The sequence below is a fragment of the Hesperophylax consimilis genome, chromosome 13 (genome assembly GCF_061612785.1).
Source record: "Hesperophylax consimilis isolate HC1 chromosome 13, BYU_Hcon_1.0, whole genome shotgun sequence".
NCBI classification, from domain to species: domain Eukaryota; kingdom Metazoa; phylum Arthropoda; class Insecta; order Trichoptera; family Limnephilidae; genus Hesperophylax; species Hesperophylax consimilis.
Window position 1 is genome coordinate 27,776,318 of NC_142848.1, and position 23,884 is coordinate 27,800,201.

The 23,884-nt window shown below is 35.1% G+C and overlaps 1 protein-coding gene across 1 annotated transcript; it reads left to right on the plus strand.

The window, feature by feature from the left end:
- The first annotated feature begins 305 nt into the window (after window positions 1-305).
- On the plus strand, window positions 306-16,611 carry LOC149418706 (uncharacterized). Its single transcript, XM_089638627.1, has 4 exons — window positions 306-390; window positions 6,676-6,952; window positions 11,386-11,557; window positions 13,983-16,611. The coding sequence occupies exons 1-4, from the start codon at window positions 336-338 to the stop codon at window positions 14,286-14,288; spliced, it is 810 nt and encodes a 269-aa protein (XP_089494753.1). The 5' UTR covers window positions 306-335; the 3' UTR covers window positions 14,289-16,611.
- The last annotated feature ends 7,273 nt before the right edge of the window (window positions 16,612-23,884 follow it).

Consider the following 23,884-nt stretch of genomic DNA (forward strand, 5'->3'; position numbering starts at 1 on the left):
ACGAGAAATAATTTCTCAATTGAGTTGGGCAGTTTCGTTAAAAAAAATTATTTCTCAATCAGCCTCGAAATATCTACATTTGTAAAGTATCGTAATGTGTTTGTATATTTTATAAAAAAAATCTAACAATATCGTTGAAATTAGATAACTAGCAGACGTGATCTTTTTACAAAGCATAGTTGGTGAATTCACGTATATTTATGCATTTTTATTAAAATTTATAATGCAATTTTCGCATGCGTGGTTTTTCTGAAGTACCTGAGCGAATTATTATGACAGCTAGCACCGCGCAGTCGCCACACGGGGTTGGTTTGCAATACGCAGTCGCAGTAACAATGGCGCCGGCACGTAACATCTGTCACAAGGAAGCGCCTGCGAATTCCGCAAGGGGTAAATTAATTATAATGTTTTTTTACTACATACTGTATTAAACTAATTCCATAGGAATAATGTTCCTTTGAAACATTTATAAAACTGATGTTCGCAGTACATAAAATCCATGTAATTTGCTTGAAAACAGTAATTGCATTGATGTCATAAACATGTAAATATTGACAACCGATTTGCAATAATTTTTGGGATTATAGGTTAAAATCAAATATCTGTAACCTTGAATAAGTATGTGTTCTTTAATAATATTTTATGTAGTTATTTTAAATGCAAAATAATTTTGTTTTACGTGTAAAATAAGGTCCGCATTGATGACTTTCTTTATCAATTACCGTACGTTTATTTACTTATTTACGTACCATGAAAACATACGAGAAATGTTTTATAATATTTATTAATTAAATAGTATAAAATAAAGTCGCTATCCGCGTCTGTCTGTTTGGGCCGTTAGTTCTACAAAACGGATTTTAATAGAATTTTCACTATCATTTAGAGAATTTCTTCCGGAAGGGTTATATATATAATACATGCATATTATATTTATAGAAAGTAGAGAAAAGTCTATGTTATGTAATCAAGTCGTAAAAAAAATATTTAAGGGCGCTTACATTGATAACGCTGGCTAAACCTTATGAAATACATCAAAATAATGGTCTACGAATTGTATTTCTTGAAAAGGCCTATAGAAAAGTCCTAAGTGATATTTGTGTATCTCGTAAGGATAACCCCAGCAACACCGGGTACACTGCAGCGAGTTAATCTATGATTGAAGAATTCGATGCAATTTCAACTAGATTCTCGTAAGAATCCCGTAAGTGGGTACCTACCTAATTTCCAGGTGCGTGCGTGGGCGACATTTTCAATATTGGAACTGTACGTAATATTATTGAACAGCTAATTTCGGTTGTCCGTGATGTGAAATATTTCTGCGTAATGAACTCAAATTTGGTTTAAATTTTCAACATTGAAACTGATGATTCCGTGAATTCAGACATGACAGGCGACAAAGTAGGTACCTTCCTGTAATATAAAAAATATTTTACTTCTATTTAATAATTATTCTATGTTCGAAATGTGTATTTTTTTGTTGAAATTTTTGACAGATTATTTTTCAAGTTTCTCTTTCGAAAGGTAAGTTCTTTCGAAAGGTAAGTTTTTGACGTCTCTAATTTTTCAACAAAAAATACCTATGAAAAACAGAGTGATATTGTCGCATCCCTAATTGGGATATGTTGTGAAGAAGAAGAAGGAGGGGAAGTACATGTCTGTTCAGATTTGGTCACCAAATACAGCTAAAGTCATTTAAAGCAACGTTTCAATTCTAAATGGTGATCTTACACCGGGGCGATGGTGTTTTTAGTGGTGACCTAGTTAGTATTTCCCGATGTTATTTTCAGTGGTGACCCAGTTGTACGTCCGAATGTTTTTTTCAGTGGTGACTCAGTTAATACTTCCGAATATTGTTTTAAAGTGGTGTACCAGTTTGTATTTCCCGAATGTTTTTTTCAGTGGTGACTCAATTATTTAGTATTTCCCGATGTTGTTTTCAGTGGTGACACAGTTAATACTTCCGAATATTATTTTTAGTGGTGTGCCAGTTAGTATTTCCCGATGTTGTTTTCAGTGGTGACCCAGTTAATACTTCCGAATATTGTTTTTAGTGGTGTGCCAGTTAGTATTTCCCGATGTTGTTTTCAGTGCGGTAACCCAGTAGTACGCCCGAATGTTGTTTTCAGTGGTGACCCAGTTAGTACTTCCAAATGTTGTTTTTAGTAGTGATTCAGTTAGATCTTCCGAATTTCGTTTTCAGTGGTGATCCAGTCCGTACTTTCGAGTGTTGTTTTTAGTGGTGATCCAGTTAGTACTTCCAAATTGTGTTTTGGTGGCAATCTAGTTAGTAGTTCCAAAGGTTATGGCAGTTTATCACTTATGACAGTTTTTAGAGAGCTTGGGTTTACGTATTGTAGGGAGGAGGTTAGCATCTATGCCATAATTTTCATTTCTGAATGGTTGATTTCCAATTTTCATCTTCAAATAAGACAACCACTTATTTGAAGATCCAAATGACATAACGTGTTAATGTATATCAGAAAGAGACTTAGGACTAATCCACATCCTTGGGGCACACCACAGGTGATAGGTAAGCTTGTACTTCTATACTCTTTGGCGAAGTTGATAACAGTTGACTGGGACCTATTTGTTAAATAGCTCTCAAACCATTCAAGGGGAATATCTTTTATTCGTCTCTGCAAGAGTGTTTTCAGAAGTATGTGGTGAGATAGAGTATCAAAGCTTTAACTATATACAAGAAAACAGCGAGGGATTTGCGGCTTTTATCGAGGTTATCAGAAATTAATTTAGTAAAAGCCGCAATTGCATCTGAAACCGTATTGATTTCTTAATAGGATTTCATTGTCTTTGAGTAACTTTTAGAGCCTTCGTTTTGCCTTTTTTGAATTTTTTTGAGAACATACTCAGCAAGCTTCTTGGTCTATAGTGATTGACGGATTTAAAGATAGTAATAATAATTATTGTTGAATGTTTTAGAGTGGTTGGGAACAGGCCAATTCGAAAACTTACCTAGGTGTGATAGCGAACCCGCGATGCTTGTGTGAAAATGTAGCTTGAGCAATTATGATGGAGGACATAACATTTCATGCTTCGTTTAGATATATTCTTCTTCAATTAAATATTACATTGACGAGTGACATTAACTCTTAAACCCTACCACTCTGGGAATGTAATTATTCCTACCACGGAGTACTGAAGTACCCCGGGCAGAAAAAATTTAATAAAATAAAAGTATTTGATATTTTTTAAAATATTATTTGTATTATGGCAAAGTAATAAGAAAAGACAATAAAATTTATTAATAAAAACTAATAGGCATTTTTGTCGTCACATGAAGGACAGATTTTGTATTGATGGTCAGCACAAATATGGCGGCGACAAGTGTTACAGACAGATCGAGATTTTCTGTCCTTTGTGCGCGGACAAAAACAGCAGCGACCAGGTTTGAGATTATCAGGGACCGGTCTATGATCTTCACTATGAATATTCAAGACTGCACTTATAGTTTCTCTGATATCCCGGGGTAAACTTGGCCATTGAAATTTTGCTCTCATATGAGAATATATGAGTGCCATTGACAAACTCTAAAGAAATTCACGCCGTTTGGTTATTTTTTCTTTATCAATGTTAGTTGACAGTTTGAATAAGACCCAAGAGTTGACACCAACGGCATTTAGCAACCCGTAGAAGAGACACATGGGACACCTTTTGATCTTCCTGGACGTCGAGTACTTCTTACAAAGTTGGTCGAACACATCCACCCCGCATTTGGTTTTATTATAGAAATGTATTATTTCTGGGAGGTACACTTCATTATCCTTGTCAGGGCTGTCATGCATGGTGGACAGCATGATTACAGCTTTTTTCTTAGCTGACTTTAGAGGACAATACGACAAAAGTGTGAGAGGTCCGTCGTAGGCAAACATTGAGGTGCATCTTTCTCAATTTTTAGTGTCCAAGTATACACGAGGAATTTCTCGTTTATTCTTCTTTACTGTTCCAACTAATGTTATGCCTTTTTCCAGTAACTTCTTGGCCGTGGGTATAGGCGTGAACCAATTGTTACATGTCAGGTTTCTGTTAAAACCTTGTACGGGAGCAGTCAGTTCCATAACATTATTATGACATTTTCTGTACAGAACTAATGGAGAATCTAGCACACGAACCAAGCGCCTATCTTCTTCATTTATACCAGCCCCATCATTGTCAGGCACTAAATACTCTTCATCTCCTTCCACTTGATCACCGTCTTCATGAGATGGGACTTCAGAATGGTCCCAGAAATCCTCGATAACACTGTCGGGCTCATCTTCTGAATCTTCTCCTAGGTTTAGCTCTTCGTCGTCAGAAACCAACAAAGCAGCTGCAATTTTACCCCCCCCCCCAAGATTTCGAGTCTGGGATTCCATATCTGAAAACAATACAACACCTCATTACACTGCATACACTGTCATTACATTCATAACACATTATTAGTCCATGAATGTCTCGTTACTGGGCGCAGGCCCTCTCTATCAACACTGTACTGTAGCCATTATCACAAATTAAAGTAAATCATAAATAATCTGTAAACTTACCAGAGAGGTGTCGAAAAACAACTTCAGTAATTCAAGTATAACTGGAAGGAAGAACTAACACTATTCCTACCACGGGGTACTGGGGTACCCCGGAACACCTGTGGACGCGACTGCACTTGCCGGGAGGTCACGGCTTACCGACGTACTTACGCGCCATTTATCGAGAGTAGATTAGCTAGAGCGATTTTTGCAACAGTGCAATATTGTCAAAATTGTTGATATTTTAAACACCAGGGGGGTACTCCAGTACCCCAGGTAGGGTTTAAGAGTTAACTTTCAAAACAAGTTAAACGAAGAAGTTGTTCCTAAATATTCATTTATTCGCAAAGTGGTCTATATCGACCCTTAGGGGTCTATTTCGACTTGCAAGGGTTCCATGTCAATGAAAAAAATTGGGGTTGCGTGGATTTTAAAATATGTTGTGGGGAATTAGTGGGTTCGAAAATATTGTGGGGAATCCAGTACTGAGCAATCGAGAATACCTCATACATATAAACCCATTCTGAAATAAAGGTAAATTTCGGTCTGAAATTCAATATTAGGAAAGCAGGGGGTCCACCCAAAACAGAAAAAAACGGAACATGGTCTACGGGACAAAAAAGTTTGGGGACTTCTGATTTAGACTAATAAAAAGTCAATAAGTATCCAACATAAATAAAAATCGGATATGATTATCCGAGACACTATCTAGGTTACAAACCAATAGCTAGATGATATTGTTAATTCTGAATTTGAAATAAGAGTTCGACCGAAGATATTAGAAATATCTTTGAATTCGACAAATATGACGTTTAATAAATAAGACAAGATATCGTGGGTTCGATTCCTAGTTGTGACCGTCGCACAGTGGGCTGAAAATTGCCTTTCATAGACATGGAGACTTGAATTGTCAAGGGAATTTTTCTTGGCTAGAAATCGATTTTGCTGATCATTACTATGCTATAATATCCAGAGATAGCCTCATAAGGGGGGGGCTAGGGTTAATTCGTACGAAAAAAGGCAATTTTTTGTGAATTTTTTGTGACAACACAGTTAAAATTTCTTTATTAAATCTAATAGGACAGTAAAGTATGACATTTTAAGAATGTTGTATAAAATTTTCACGGAGAAATATTAAAAAACACGGCAATGGCAGCAATTATTCGGACGTGTCTCAAAAAAAAGTAGAATGGCGGTGACCCTCATAACTCGGTGCTGGGTCATCTGAAATCAAAAAATCAAAGTTCATTTGTTAGATAATAGTTTTTCCCAGGTAACGCTGGGAGGGTTTTTCGAAATTTTAATTTTTCACTTTTTTGGAACACTTTGAAGGGAAAAACGCTATTTTTAGTGAAAAAATCGGCAAATTTGTTATTGTAAAATAATAATTATTAACAAATTTGAAAAAAACTCTCCAGCGTTACCTCGTAAATTATGTACAGAAATAGTTTTCAAAATTTCAAAAGGATCGGTGCAGTAGTTTTGAAGTTATGACAGTCACCGACTTTGAAAACGTGAGTTGTGGGAAAAACGCTATAAAGTTTTGAACACTAAAAAATCTGGTATTAAACGTTTATAAGCAAATTTTATCGGCTTACCTCACACTGAATCATCAATGCCAGGTCCATAAAGGATGTTGCTATCACCATGATGTCTAAAGCACCTTTTTGCTCCTGTCTACGACGAATCCTGCCTTCTTTAGTTTGTTTCTCAGCTTCCTGCTCTGCTCGGCTTATACGTATGGTCGGGTAGGGATTAAAATCCGACAGGTATAAAAATACTCGTAACTTCGTCAATTTTGCTCCAATCAACTTGAAATTTGAACACAATATTCTTAATATATTAAGCATTTATTTTTTAAAAAAATGCAAAAAAAAAATTCTAAAACCCTAGCCCCCCCTTAATGTCAGGGCCATACAAATTTTTCTTTAAAAAATTATAACTCCTTCATTTGTACACGCAATTGCTTCATACGAATTGTATAGCATAGTAATCAGCAAAATCCATTTCTAGCCAAAAAAAATACCCTTGAAGATTCAAGTCTCTATGTCTATGAAAGGCGATTTTCAGCCCACTGTGCGACGGTGTCTTGTTCAGTTTCATATTACGTTTAGATTGATTAGAATTATTTTCTTTTTCAATGGTAAGTTGATTGCAGTTTGCAGCGTGGTGTCCTTGGACGAGCGCGACTCTCGCGCCCCTCTGCGGCGCCAGCTCTCCGTGGACGAAGAGCGCGGCTGCGCTGGCCACTGGCTGCCGAGGCCGGGGGGCGCTGATACTGACAAGGGCTCCACTGGCACCGGGCAGTGCCCCGCCGGGCAGGGTCCCACGGGGCCGGGCGCCGCGCGCGGGCTGCGGCTCTACAGGGCGCACCTGCTGCGGGGGCTCGCTGCGCAAGGCCTAAGGGCACCGGCTTGCGCGCAAATGCCAGTCAGGTCAGTAATAATATATTACTTTCTTCCCCATTTGTCAAGGTCACGCGAATCTTATAATTGAACATACTAATTTCGGTTATTCGTGTATAGGCACAGACATAGGAATTAATAGACGAGAAGATAATGGCGAGGGGTAAAATCAACTGTTGAAGAACGAAGGGGGTAAGGCTGACTGTGATTCGTCAATAAATCAATCTGACAGTAAATAGGCATCTCGCATTATAATATCACCATTTAGTTCAAAAGTAAAATCTGCTTTTGAATGAATAGACATTTTTACATGGGAGCGCAAATTACTCGCCACGTTATGAACTAATTTGCGAAGTCCAAATTCGGCAAAGTAAGGCAGCTTCTATTTTCAGAGTCGTAGTTAGTTTCAGAGTATTTAGTTAAGACACTTTTACAAATGTTTCATAATTTACTTACCCCAGTAAACAACGATGTGCACACTTGAGAATCGCTACATTGCGATGTGATAATATATGTTTCTAAAACTGATCCATATAATACGGTGTGAATAAGCTTAAAATAAAGTAAAATAATGCTTACTTATGGAATGTAATACGACAATTGGGTTTATTCTCTTTTTCACATCTATTTTTACAAGTTTTCATATCACAAGTCAACATTTTGCAGTGTTATTTCGTAAAATGAACCGATGATGCCTCGACCATAGTTCGCACAAGAATGATGACGTCACGTTTTCAAATTTCACTTGAGGCCATACGCGAGCCCAGCCGGCTCCAATGGAACCGGTATGGGGAGTGGGGATAATACGCTTTTAATCACTTAGGGCAGGTCTACTAATATTCATATGTCTATGTGTATAGGTCATTTGGTAAGTAATGTGAAATATTCCCGCGTAATGCGTAACATTATTCAAGTTCATTGTACTTTTAATTTCAAAATTGGAACTCGCTCGAAACATTATAAACAAAACTAGCTGACGTGTACCCGACGTTGCTCAACTTTTCTCTACTTTCAATAAATAAAATATCCATGCATTATATATACAGGGTTTTCCAATAAGAGGTGTTATTTTGAATATCCCGCTATTTCGGTAGATGTTACTTTTGAAGCTGTCATTTTTTGACATTTGACAAGTAGAAACTACGCCATTAATAAAAATGGAACGATACACGCTTTGAAACTTGCATTGAAATTATTAAAATACACTTGAGTGAATCAAATGCAAATCATCTTGAGTGATGAGACCCATTTCCACCTCGGTGGCTTCGTCAACAAGCAAAATTGTCGCATCTGGGGCTCGGAAAATCCAAGAGTTATTGTTGAAAAGTCTCTTTATCCTCAACATGGGACTGTTTGGTGCGGTTTATGGTCCGGCGGAATCATTGGACCTTACTTTTTAGAAAATGAGGCTGGAGCAACAGTTACGGTGAATGGATTGCGCTATCGAGAGATGATTAATGATTTTTTATGGCCGGAATTGGATGGTATTGATTTGGACAACGTTTACTTTCAACGAGACGGCGCTACGTGCCACACAAGCAACGAAACCATTGATCTTTTACGATTGAATATCAAAATAACACCTCTTACTGGAAAACCCTGTATATATATAAACCTTCCGGAAGAATTTCTCTAAATGATAGTGAAAACCTTATAAAACTCCGTTGCATAGTTTAAAAGAACTAAGCACACAGACAGATGCGGATAGTGATTTTGTTTTATACTATTTAGAAATGTGTGTAAATATCTCAAATAAATGTGTTTATAACCATGTTCACAATAAACCTTATTTTGTTATAAAACAACAATGTTCATTTATCTACTAAAACTCGGTGCATGCAAAAAAAACGGAAATGTTACAATGTTCATGGCAAAACAAAGTCACAATAAAACAATTCGAACATTTTACTTCGTTTATTATTGATTTGCTAAGGATAATAATCAATTTGAATTATTAATAATTAAAAAATAAAGACATCGTCCATTGCTTGTTGTGAGGTTATTTTTAAAGGATTCATTTGAAAATATGCTGTTATATGTTTTTGAGATTATTTATTTCATTGTTCAATCTTGACGTTATTGGTACAAAATTATTTTCCGTGTTATTTAAGTGTATGTATGTCCATTATCCACCTAAATAAAATAAAGTAGGAACCTACCAACATTAATTTATGAATTCTTTATTCGAAATTTGCGTATTTGTTGTGTTCAAAAGCTTTACAGTTGCTCATATGAATAATTTAATAGAGCGAAGATACGCTCATAAATAAACCACTCTCTAGATCGATATCTTCGGGCTTTTTGTATGGCGCCATTTTGTCACCCCCTTAACCACAGACGACCACAGATAAAACGGTCGTTTGGTCCAGACAGGTAAATATATGGTGGACCATAAAGAAATCTCAAGGTCATTTAAAAAAGAGCAAACATAGACAATATACCTGCACCCAGCTAACATCGTTCATTCACTAGTCCAAAAAAATTATATAATAAAAAATACTTGAATGCAGGAAAAGGAAAATAAAAAAACCCACAGCTATGCACACATCAAAATATTTTTTATTTTCAAAAAGACAATGGACAGTAATACAAAACAGGGTCAGTACAACCGATGTATTGAGCATTGATTTATCATTGAAGTAGAAGATAATACTAATATATCTAAACAAAACATGAAACAGAACAAGACACAAAAAAAATAAAAAGTAACAGTCTCAACTAGGAATCGAACCCAGGATTTCTGTCTTACTGCAACAACTTAATAGGATTTAATTTGACCTTGCACAAAAATACAAGAATATATACACAAAAATAGCACTAGAAGTTATTCAAGTTCTCCTGCAAGGGTTTCATATAATTTTCACAGCTTTGTCGTCAGCAAACATCATTGAAAATACTGGTACTTACATGATGTAATTCTGGAGAGGTTTAAATGAACTTGTTTGATGTAATCGTGGCTTTTTTTAGCAATTTTAGTCTCCTAATACGTGGTATAAGATCGCGTCGGAATACGGATAGGTCTGAAAAGGAAAATTAATCAAATTATTTGCCAATGAAGTACATTCAGGAATCATGAACATATTATCAAAGAACGAGAGGTTAGTACTTGTATTTAACAACGGGATCGGGTCCTTCTTTCAATTGGTGGAGATAGACCGGATATTTTATGATGATTGGAAGATTAAGCGTTGGCAACGCATTATTTTTTAATCCCAAAAGTACCGTATTTTTTATTTCAATCGCGAAATGGCACACACAAACAAACGTATTTCTTGCTGCTTCTTGCTAGCACCGGATTATCGAATCCGTCTGAGCAACCTTTAACACAACACGGCATTAATTTATCACCTTGAAGAATTCTAGCACGCAACATTATTTTTAGATGGGTGAAAGAAAATTCAAAATATTTACGCTAAAACCTTCAACTGACTTCAATCTGCGAAATGGCGTCTTGGAAATTACCGTTATTTTTTTATCGGAGCATAACACATGCTTAGCTTCTCTTTCGGTTACACCAGTCGCTACGGTAGAGAGCGAGAGATCAAGATACAATTTTTGCTCTGAGCCAATGAGATCTGAGCTTTCAGCCACAACAGCTTTGTCTATAAGAATTTGGGTTGAGGATAACTCCTCCCATCAGGGTTACAAGGTTATGCGAGAGTTATACGCCCCTGGATACGCTACTGAGACAGCGCGTGCGGTTTTACTGAATAAGGTCCAGTGGACATATTGGGACATAATATATAACATTAACAGTCCGTTCATATACAGGGTGTATCGGCACTAACTCGACAAACTTTAACAATTTCCACACTACATCACTGTCATTGGCTTTGGTTTTCGTGTTCAACAGCTGTTATAAGCAAGTATGTCGAAAAGCGTCTTCGCTCTTTCGCACACACTAAATAATAATAGTTAAAAATGAGACGAATGGTGCCGTGCCATTTCGTTGTGATTGTAAAAGTGCGCCAATAAAGTAAAAAAAGGAAGTAAAAAAACGTTACCGGACAGCAAAGTGCACATAAGATTTTTTACTCCAAATATGCTAAGGAATAGCTGGTTAAAGTTTGTCGGGTACGTGCCGATACACCCTGTATAAGAATACGAATTGAATTGAATGTCTATCAATAATTATCATTAACATGAATATAACGTACCTTTTATTTTTATAATTTAATGACATAATAGATTTCGTAATTTTTCAAGCTTACTAACATTCGAAAGGTAAATTTCATCTTATAAAAGGCAATATTCCCGTGATTTTTCACGGGTCTATGCTAGTACTAAGACGATAATTTCTCCCTCATCTTTAGAACACCATAACGTAGAATGATAAAAGAAATCTCATTGAATAACATGCCTGTGTTAGGAATAACGTTCCGGGCGTTCAAAAAACTAAGAAATGAAGAATCAATTCCGTGTGAAATTGAGAATCAGATCGTTGACTCATTTGATTGATTCAGGGCTGACAACGGCTGGTGGGGCTGGTGGTGGGACGCGCGCGCGCTGCAGCTGGCCTCGCGCCGCTTCGCGCTATCCCCGCAGCGCGCCGCCCTGCGCGTGCGCGCCAACTCCGTGCAGCTCGCCGCGCTAGACTTCCCCACCTTCCAGCACATTCTGCAGACATTATTCCAGGTAGGTCCAACTGCTTACGTCAGACATCAGACAACACGTGGCTCCTAGCTAGCCCTGGGCAAAAACCCATCCAACAGCTCCGGGCAAATATTCTCGTGTCCATATTCCAGCAACGGTCAAGTGTATCGGATGACGTGTGTTCAGGATACGCCTGCCCTCCAGCTGCGTGGTGTGCCAGATCGACCCATCGCCTTGCGCCGCAGCGAAAGGGATATTTTCATACGTATGTCACTCCTGGATACGCAGATCCCTAAATTTCCCCTCTCCATTAATAAATTGCTTCCCTGTTTCATTTCCATATTCTGCAGTTCCGAGTGAGTGGCTTAGGTATTTATGATTCTATACTCCAGCTCCGGGCCCAAACCCATTGTTTCCGTACCACATGCGTCAGCTCCGGGTATGACCGTGCTCCAGCTCCGGACGAAAACCCGTTGTTTCCATACTAAACGTTTCAACTCCGAGTATGACCGTGCTCCAGCTACGGGCGAAAAATTAATTATTTCTGTACTACACGCTTCAGCTCCGATTATGACCGTGCTCCAGCTCCGGGCAAAAACTCATTATTTATGTACTACACGCTTCAGCTCCGAGTATGACCGTGCTCCAGCTCCGGGCAAAAACTCATTATTTATGTACTACACGCTTCAGCTCCGAGTATGACCGTGCTCCAGCTCCGGGCAAAAACTCATTATTTATGTACTACACGCTTGAGCTCCGAGTATGACCGTGCTCCAGCTCCGGGCAAAAACTCATTATTTATGTACTACACGCTTCAGCTCCGAGTATGACCGTGCTCCAGCTCCGGGCAAAAACTCATTATTTATGTACTACACGCTTGAGCTCCGAGTATGACCGTGCTCCAGCTCCGGGCAAAAACTCATTATTTATGTACTACACGCTTCAGCTCCGAGTATGACCGTGCTCCAGCTCCGGGCAAAAACTCATTATTTATGTACTACACGCTTGAGCTCCGAGTATGACCGTGCTCCAGCTCCGGGCAAAAACTCATTATTTATGTACTACACGCTTGAGCTCCGAGTATGACCGTGCTCCAGCTCCGGGCAAAAACTCATTATTTATGTACTACACGCTTCAGCTCCGAGTATGACCGTGCTCCAGCTCCGGGCAAAAACTAATTATTTATGTACTACACGCTTCAGCTCCGAGTATGACCGTGCTCCAGCTCCGGGCAAAAACTCATTATTTATGTACTACACGCTTCAGCTCCGAGTATGACCGTGCTCCAGCTCCGGGCGAAAACCCATTGTTTTCATATTACACGCTCCAACTCCGAGTATGACCGTACTCTAGCTCCGTACGAAAATTCGTTGTTTCCATACTACATGCTTCAGTTCCGGGCAAAAACCCAATGTTTCCATGTGTCCATGCTCCAACTCAGGCCAAAAATCCAAAGTTTGGGTGTTGTGACCCAATGCGAAAAATCCTTTGATTCCATGCTCCGGGCTATAGCTTCGGATAAAATTATTTTGCTTTACCACTCTCTTAGCTCCTAGCCAAAATCCTTGTCAATGCCCCTGCAATAGCCCATTTTTTTCGTGGTCCACGATTCCAGGACCGGCCCTACATGGGCGCAATTAAAGCAGTCCGCTCCGGGCACCGAATCGTCAAGTCACTGATAATACCTTACACCTAACTGTTAAGACTGTTGAGGATATTTTTCACAAAAACTGCGCTACACAAAATTACAAATCATCAGGGATATTATTGATTACATTGGAGGGGATCCACCCTTTCCCAACGGCTGTGTGAGGAAACTGATTGCTTAACCTCCTTAGCCGCACACGGCAGGACTCATTTTATTGTAAAAAAAGCTACATTTATTTTTAAAACGATTCTAAACCCTCCAATGTCCCTGCATGCATGATTGTTAGTACGTAATAATGTATGCATACTTACATTGATAGTAACTCAAAACAAGGACACATCAGTGATGTGTTCGCATGATAGTTAGGCACCCAAAGTGAAATAATAAAGAAAGAAAACAAATTTACAGGTGTAAGTATGATTAACATGAAAATATACAAGCCGCGTATCGAGGGCAGTTTACCCCGATATTGATTAGTGATCACCTACAAAAGTATTTTTGTTATTTGTTTTTGGGGTGTTATGCCGTGTTGCGCTAACTCCTTCTTTAGCCAACGTTTCGGACAGCATTGCAGTGTCCATCATCAGGGCAGATGTGTTATTTGAGGTTGTGGTGAAATGTGAGCTTATGTATGAGGTTGTGATACCGTGTTGCCAGCTCCAACCCTCTGAGCTAACATTAACGTATCATTTTTTATTTAAAGTGGTTTTCTTCGTTTAGCTCTGGTGTAGCCGTCAATTACCGAATACCAAGAACTATTGAGCTTAGCTCCATCGTCTCCATTAATGTTTATGATTATTTACTCATCATTTTGTGCAGGAGGGCGGCGCTTCCATCGAACGCGTGCTCGCCCTGTTCTACTTCCTGTCGGACCTGTCGTGCGCGGCGCTGCGCAGCGGGCTGCGTGCGCACTTCTGCCGCGTGACGGGCTGGGCGGCGCGCCACGTGGCCGAGTGCGCCACGCCGTGGGTGAGGCGCCACGGCGGCTGGGGGCGCGTGGTGCGTGGCAGCGCGGGACAGGCGGCGGCGGACGTCACTGCGCTCACAGCGTTAGCGGCCGTCTGCGCGCTCGCTTCCTTCTGCATATACAGAATGATGCGACCTCAAGCGATCTCCAACTGTTAATTGTTACTACAAATGCTGAACATTAAACAAAGCTCATTATTGTGATAACCAAGGTTATAATAATTGAAGGAATTGATGGTCTACGAGTCCTTTGCGTCGAATAAGCAGAAAAGTAAGAATTAGATGCAAGAAAATAATTGCAAAAAGGGTGGTACATGTACATAAAAACGAGACACAGTTAATAGGCACATTTTAATAAAAAAAAAACACTTTTTATCAATTAGATAACAATGTGAGACACTTAAATAGGTGCATGTACGATGTACATGTCAGTGCATTTATCTATCTTGTTTTAGTATGTAAAAATCACATGTAACTGTGTTCGCACAAGCTAATCTCCGAAATCGCCCAACCGATTTCAATGAAATTTTATGAATGTGTATTTTTGGTTCCAGCTTGAAATATAGGACAGTTTTGGACCCAAAAGTGAAGTACTTATTTCTCATTATTTATTTTACAGCAATTTTTTTAAGTGCGTATTAAAAGTGTCCCGCTTTACTGTATATTTACCCAAACGGTTTGCAGTGTAAGCGAAGGCCATATTTAACTAAGGAGACTTCATACTATCATCAGATGGATTTCCTTGTTAAACTCTCAACATGGTGAATGAGGGAATGATGATAATAATATCCATATAAATCATAAGATGTCCTAATACAGATAGCTATTGCGCCTGTAAGTGTTGTAAAGCCCTAGATGCCTAGCTCGGACAGTCAATCATCAGTGATTTCGCTATAGAACAAGTAAAATAGTGTTATAATGCACAAAATTCATCTTGAGAGTCCGGCCAAAAATGATGGAACACACCTCTAGAGGTAAGGGGGGAAGGGTTTTTTTTTTAAATATGTACATGCTTACAAAGTAGGTCGAGTGAGGCTTGTTTACTAAGTTTTCATTCGAGCTGAATCGAATGAGACCACTCCCAAGTCGATAGAATCAATATTTGGTGAGATAAAACAAGCAAATAAAAGCAAAAAGTAAAAAAAATAACGAGGGTTTTAATGGATATGATGATAATGCATTGATGTAGATATAATGTCATCAATTGACTCTAAAGATCTTTGATTCTATTTGAGTTCATTTCATTTTCTATGTGAGTTCATTTTCATGAATCAGCTCATTTTCAATTCTCTGGCTCATTCTGTCTATGCAGATTCAGAACAATAACGCGTGTTGCTTTTACGTCCAAAAGATGGCGGTGTTTTAAAAAAATCATGTTTGAACCTGTCACAGGGGACATCTGTATAATATAAGTATATAAAAACACACGCATATTCGACTACAACGTTGTGTCATAATTTCAAAGCAATCGTTGAAGAACTTTCGGAGATTTAAGATTATGAACAAACGAACATTTTTATTTTAACATAATTATTTTGTGCATTTTGATTCTATTTTTCCGTTACCTGTAAAACCCCATGTAAACCATGTAAAAACACCTAGCACCTGTCGCAGGGGGTCGAAGGGGACAAGACAAACCCAATTGGTGAGTGTATCTTGCGTTACATGCGACTCGTAACGTCCATTTAACATAACAAAAATATACACAACTCTCCCCGCTGTTATTCCCGAATCAAAATAAAATAAATAATTTAGCTAAGCTTTGTCTTTGTCACAACTAATTATTTCTTTAGACAACAATACAATTGTAGAAATGTTTCTTCCCATTCCGCAATTATTTTAACTAGTTGCTTGACCAGATTCCTGCATAGTTTTAGCTTAGAATGTTTCGATCGTTTGGACAGCAAATCCAAAGAAGTCCCTTTTCTCACTCTTTTTTTTTATCTCAAATTGGTTCTCTTTCGACTCTTTAAGAATTGTCAAAGATATGCCGGTATAAGGTAATATTATATTATAATAACGACTATAATTTTGCTACGAGTGTCAAAGCAAAAGAACCAAAATGTTATTATCTAGGTTTATAAAAAAAAATAAAGTAAGTAATTGATATTACTTGATTTACCGCGAATGGGCATTGGTTAAATATCAATTATGAAAAGATTTATAATTAATGTGTAAAAATTTGTCGTAAATAATACATATTTCAGTTATAATACATGAATTACAAAAAGTTTTTCAGAAAAGTTATGTTCTGTATGTTAGTTTGAGTTATAGTTAGTTTTAGTTCTAAGCAAACACTTTTTATATCCATAGATTTTTTTGTACCCATTAAATCTACACTTGCGACGCCCCCGACTGTAAAGTTAAGATTATCAAGCTGTTAAGTTTTATAATTTAAGATTATTATATTCAAATTGTGTTGATAAAATAAATATTTTACTAAAATTTACCTTTGTTAAAGTTATTTGTAATTTGAATAGGTACTTACTTATTTAGTTGTAGTTATTATAAATTGAGCGACGCATTTGTGAAACCATGTTATAACCATCAATATTAGAGTACCTACATTCGAACTGTGCGTGCACGCTAAAAATCGCTCTGCATAAATGATCAAAATTTAATAGTTAATTTACCGAAATAATCCAAAAATATTGGTGAATATATAACTGCGGAACAGTGGTGAACTTTTTATTGCGTACTTGTTTTAAAACGCCCGCTGATCAGTATCCTAAAGTGATCTTAAATCTGTGTCGTGTTCAGTGAAAGTGTTGTCGCAATTGTTATTTAGCGCAAACCGAATACTGTTTCAGTCAGGCTAATATCACATATTAGTACCAATATTATCACGGTTGCGGTTAAATAGGCCGTGGCGTAGAGGATTGCAACTTTAGCGTCGCTCACTATTGTCGCGGAGGAGCTGAGTTCGCTCCCTGCTTAAAGCAACTTTTTTTTAAATAAAAGAAAAAATAATAATCAAAAACTATAATAATATAAGTGTAACGCCATCTAGTGAATTTCATCAAATACATTAAAATGAGCAAGCTAAAGAAAACCACCAAAAAAACACCATCTAGCGACTCTGATGATGACTACAACACAAATAAAATATTTAAATTCATGGAAAAAAAGTTTGAAGATTTATCGGAACAATTGATGAAATCTTTTAGAGAACAAATTAAAAATGAACTAAGAGATCTTAAGAAATCAGTAGAATTTTGTTGTAATAAAATTGATGAATATGAAGAAAATAATAAAAAGAAAGATACACTGATCAAACAACTGCAATCAGAAAACAACGAAATAAAACAGCAAATAAACAAACTGGAACAATTACACAAACAAAATAACATTGAGATACAAGGTATTCCTTTTAAAGAAAATGAAAACTTACCAAAAATAGTCAATAATATTATGGAAACCATCAAATGCGAAATGGAATCATCAAAAATAACAAATATATATCGTATCAGAAACAGAAACCCTTTAAACAAATATCCAGCCTTAATTGTATCATTCCAAAACAAAGAAACAAAAGACAAAATCATCGACCAAAAAAGAAAATATGGTGTCTTGTACACTAAAAAAATAAATTTTCCGGAAGATAACAAAATTTTCATAAACGAACAATTAACGCAACTAAATAAACACCTCCTGTTTCTGGCGAAATCCTCAAGACTCGGCTACAAATTCATCTGGGCGAAAAACGGTAACGTTATGATGAGAAAAGATGAAACAGCTCCAATCATCCATATAAGGCAGCCGAATGACATCCCTTCAGAATAAAGGACCATCTAACCGCATTGCATGTGAAAATTACTTATATCCATCAAAATGTCTTATGAAAATTTTTTGTATGAAAATTACATTTGTAAAAACACTAGTGAACTAAATAATCACTTTAAGGACGTTAACTTTTCAATTCTTAATATGAATATTAGAAGTTTAAGAAGGCACTTTGATGAGCTTTGTATTCTTCTCGATAGTCTTGATTTTTCTCCTAGTATTGTCATTTTAACAGAAACGCAAATGAAAGAAGTAATTCCCTATAACTTGCCAGGATATGTAACTATTTCATCCGAATGTAAACATACTGGTCACGATGGAATCACTTTATTTATAAAAAATTGTCTTAAAAAACCTGCCTTCGAAATTCTAGACTTTAAAAGAGCTAACGCAATTAAATTAACATTTACCCATAGTAATTGCACTTATTTGCTATTAGCTATCTATAGATCACCTTCCTTAAATGAATCTCTATTCAACAATGAACTTAATTCACTTATAAAAATGACAAACAGAAATAACTTTAACTTTTCAATATTAACTGGTGATATTAATATAAACATTAATGAAAACAACAAAAGAACAAAATGTACAAATGAATACTTAGATTGTTTGTCTTATGCAGGATATCAATCATACATAAACTCACCAACAAGAGAAAATCTAAATAATTCCACGACTCTGGATCACATATTTATCAAAACACACAAACACATTATAACTAAATCTTCAACTCTAAAAACAAACATTACTGACCACTACCCAACATTCTACGGACACAACATCTTAACCACAAATTCAAAAGAATACTCTAACACTGTTGAAATAAATGAAATTAATTACAACACATTAAACAATTTACTTCATTCAGAAAAATGGGACAACATACTATCAATAGCTAACCCAAATTCAGCATTAGAATTATTTTATAACACTCTAGAAGCTTATATTTCCAAGAGTACAAATAAAATTGTCATCGCTAAGAGAAATTATAAAAAAATAAAGCCTTGGATCACTGTAGGACTAATAGTCTCTATCAAACAAAGAGATAAATTATACAAAGAGATGTTAAATTATCAAAAAGCCTGTCAAAAAAATAACACAAGTATTATGCCTTTCATGAAAACGAAATATTTAATGTACAGAAATTTACTAAATAGGTTAATAAGAAATTGCAAAAAGAAGTATTATTGTGAAAAAATTGATAGTGCAAAAAATGATACCAAAAAAACATGGAATATTATTAATGAAATCACGAACAAAAAAAAAAAAGTATCAACCGATGTCAATGAGATTATAATAAATGAAAATATTATAACTGACAAATCGACTATTGCAGAAAACTTTAACAACTTTTTTACAAATGTAGTAGATCAAATACTTGAATCTTCTAGCAAAATTGATAATACAATACCCGTAGACTCATCTTTACACTTAGACTCAACTAACGATTCAATTAACTCCTTAGAATATTTTTCACCCATCACAACAGATGAAATTGATAAACACATTGATGGTCTAAAATCAACAAATTCTACAGGAATTGATGGTTTATCAGGCAACACACTAAAAAAAATAAAACATTACATTTTAACTCCATTGCTACATATTTTTAATATATCCTTAAAAGAGGGACATTTTCCCGAACAATTAAAAACCTCTATCATAATACCAATTCACAAATCAGGAGAAACGCACATATTAGACAACTACAGACCTATTTCCTTGGTCTCAAACCTCTCAAAAATATTTGAAAAATGTATCAAAAATAGAATAATGAATTACCTAGAACAAAACAAAATTCTGTCCCAAAATCAATATGGCTTCAGAACAAAACTAAGCACTGAAGATGCAATATTCGATCTGACTAAAAAATTATACACATCTGTTGATCAAAATAAAAAGAGTTTAGCTATATTCCTAGACTTAAGAAAAGCTTTTGATACGGTAAATCACAATCTACTTATTAAAAAAATGAATCAAATAGGTTTAAAAAATGATACACTAAAAATTCTTACTAGCTATCTCAAAGACAGAAAACAAAAAACAAAAATAGGGGATTTTTATAGTACTGAAACAGGAATAAAAAATGGAGTACCACAGGGAACTGTGCTTGGCCCAATTCTCTTTCTAATATACATAAATGATTTATGTGATGTTATAATCCCTGGTAAAATTGTATCTTACGCAGATGATACAGTAATAATAGTGAACGGAAAATCCTGGCCTGAAACTTTTTTGAAGGCAACAAAATGTATTACATATGTCTCATCATGGCTAGAAAGTAATAGACTCTTCTTAAACTATAATAAAACATTTTACCTAACCTTTTCTAAAAATAGTAAAAATAAACCCCCTAATAACCTTAAAATTCGAATACATAACGTTAACTGTAATCAAGAAATATGCTCATCTTGCTTTGAACTCGGAAAAGTTGAAAAGATTAAATATTTAGGTATTGTTATTGATACAAAATTAAATTGGCAGTCACAAATTAATAATACCGTCTGTAAATTAAGATATCTTACATACACATTTTACAGACTAAAAGAAGTGCTCAATGTTGAAAAACTGAAAATGATTTATTTTTCTTTGGTGCAATCTTCACTCATATACGGAATAATAGGATGGGGCGGTGCGCTTAATGCACATATCAAACCTTTACAAATAATTCAAAATTATATCATCAAAGTTATGTATAGTCGGAAAAGAACATTTTCAACGGATGAGTTATACAAAGAATCTAAACTATTCTGTCTCCGTAAACTATTTATTTTGCAAACTATGAAATACATCTTTAAAAACAAAAATAAATTCGAAATAAATGAAAACAGAACCAACATTAGAAATAATAATGTATTTTATACTCCCCAAACGAACACAAAACAAATGCAAACACACTGCAGTTTCATTGGACCTCGTACTTTCAATCTTTTACCGAAAAATATTCAAGTGATAACTAAACTTCCTCAATATTTAAAAGAATTAAAATTATGGCTTTTCGACACAGCAGTTGAAACTTTTTTTATTTAATTTGTATCAATTTATGTTTCTCATAAAATATTCACCATATATTACATATATTACAATAAACACTTATAACTTCACTATACACTATTATAAACACTTTTTATACAAAACGCTTTTACAAAATGTATTCTTGTTTTTATTTTATATGCCCACAATTTGTTTATTTCTAGGTACAATAAAATAATAACTTAAATATATTACCCACGCACAGGCTGCGCCTTAGTGGGTTCCCATTATTCTTATTGATTTATATAATATTGTATGTAATTTATGTAAAAATTGGGAAAAATAAAGGAATTAAAAAAAAAAAAAAAAAACAGATATTTAACATTATAACTGCTTTTTGTAATTTATCTTATTATTAACCTAACCTAAACCGGTTTCCTCTTAAAATACTCGGCCCTATATATTAGCGGCCAAATTCGCTAAACATATTGTGCAATCGAAGATTTAAGCTATACGAAACGCAGAAGGCTAAAGTAGTAAGTTTAATAATATTTCTATTTTGTGTCAAAAAAAGTGTACATTTTGGAAAAATAAAGTGTGCCTACAAACAGTTCAAAAATTTCACATGTTTTTAATTAATCATACAAAAAAAATATGCACCATTTTGTAGAATAAATATTAGGCTTTAAAATATCGAAAAATAAACATTACAATCGTATTAATTCACAAATATTTTAATTTTTTTAAAAATATCGATTTTTACCTTCCATACAAAATAAAATTGCCACCCTACCCACCTCATTTGTTTATACTTCATAAAATGCGATAATAACGTTATAATATGTGATTTTTTGTATGTTTTAGGGTCTTGATTAAATGTAGTTTCTGTAAAAGGGTAATTTTCTATGGGGTTTCATAATAAATTAATAATTTATGCACAAAAAACAAAGTGAGACATCACCATTTACTTTTTAGTAACTACTCTTTAGTTACGTTTTATTAGTACTTCCACCGTAATTTTTTAACCCATTTGTAAAATTTAACATGGGAAACACTAGCCTCTTTCTGATTAATTGTTGGTCTGACTTCTCCGCCATAACATTAATTGTTAAAATCAGTAATAACGTGTTTCTTTAGTGGGACCACTATTTCGTAACAGAAAATATTTTAGCCTTTTTTCACAAAACGGTAAGTCTTTTTCTACTTATCTTTTTGTAACATGTGCGGTACGAACATTGCTAAGCTTACATATTAACACTTTTAAATTTTATCAAACCATTGACTTTTTATAACATAAATTCTTATTACAATTTCGTAACGTTTGTTATGAATTTCGTAACGTAACGAAAAAGTTCAATGTAAAGCTGAGTGTACACAGTTACAACGTGATTAAGAAAAGTAAGTATATTGTAAGTGTGTCTAGCATTTTTATGAAAGTCTTATGTAAGTTTAGTAATAATGTAATATATTATGCACAATGCACAAATATACATATGTATTTAGATATAATAGGAAAAAAATAAAATTTATTATACCATAGAGCAGATCTGTTGATGGCGCTGGAAAGTAGGTAGGTTGTAATACATAGGATGCTGGAAATTCCTGATGGTCAATGGCAGAACAGGTGTCGTCGGACTTGTATGTTTTATCATCGCGATTATATGGCATTATACATAATGACAAGTACTTGAAGATCAAGCTGAGCCGTCCAATACTGGTTTTATTTTAAATAAGCTTGAGGCACTCATACACACTATCCGTTCTACAGGCGATCTATACAATATTTATAAGTGCCTTAAGTTTTTTATAAAAGCTTATTTAAATATAAGTTTATTTTTATTTACTCTGATAAAACCATAACTACAGCATAATTTTTTTTAGGAATGCCCCCAAAAACCAATGCCAAAAGGCAAAACGCTTACAGAGAAAGACTGAAAAAGGAAAATACAAATAAATATGAGGAAATCCGAATTAAACATTTAACAAAAGTTATAGAAAATATCAAAAATAAAAAAAGAAATTCTTACAGAAGAAGAAAAAGAAGAGCTACGGGCAAAGTGGAGACAAGCCAATGATAAAAGAGCTGAAAGAAAGAAAAAGGCTAATCCTACGACACAAGACAATAATACATTTGAACGTAGAAAAAATAATAAAAAAATCCTAAAGGAAAGACTACAAAAGCTGACTGAAGAAAATACTCGATTAAAAAGTCGAAATAAGAATTTAAGACAGTGCTGTAATCGGATGAAAAGGCAAGTGAATATTCTGAAAATATTATTGCATAAACAAACTAAGACTAATAATGATGCTATTCCCATTGAAACTGGATTATATAATAAATCGAAGATGTTATAATAGTAAATAATAATGCCATAGAAAATAACGCTGATATTGAAAATATGAATAGTGAAAATGAAGATTCTAACAAAATCAAAGATAAACCATGTGGAGTGACTATCTTAAAAACGAAAAACTGGAAAATATACATACAAAAAAGAAAGTGGTTTGTAAGGGCCTTATCTCTAAATCTCTATCACTAAATGACTATATTCATGCGCCAAAGCAGAGTGATAAACCAAAGACTGAAAAACTGACCAAATTTGTCTCGGAAAGATTTCAATTATTATAAAGATGAGGAAGAAATTTATAAAACGCTAATGGATAGTGATTCAAACTAAATAATTGTATGTTATTAAATTTTTAATAGTTTAAACAGTGCCTGTTCTTTAATTTCTTAAGATTTGTTGTATATTGTGTTAGGTACTTCAATTTGGGAGCTGATAATTTGATTAAAAACATTTATTTATACTCCCTTGTTTTTTTTTAAACCCCTTTGGTTTAACAAAATACAAATATTTGGGTCGTGAGTTTATGTATGTTTGTAGTATGTACAATAAATAAAAAGTAAAGGATAATTACTTACATTTAAAAAAGACGACAACTAATTAAATTGAATAAATAATAAAAAAAGTAAAATAAAATTTGCCATTGTGTAA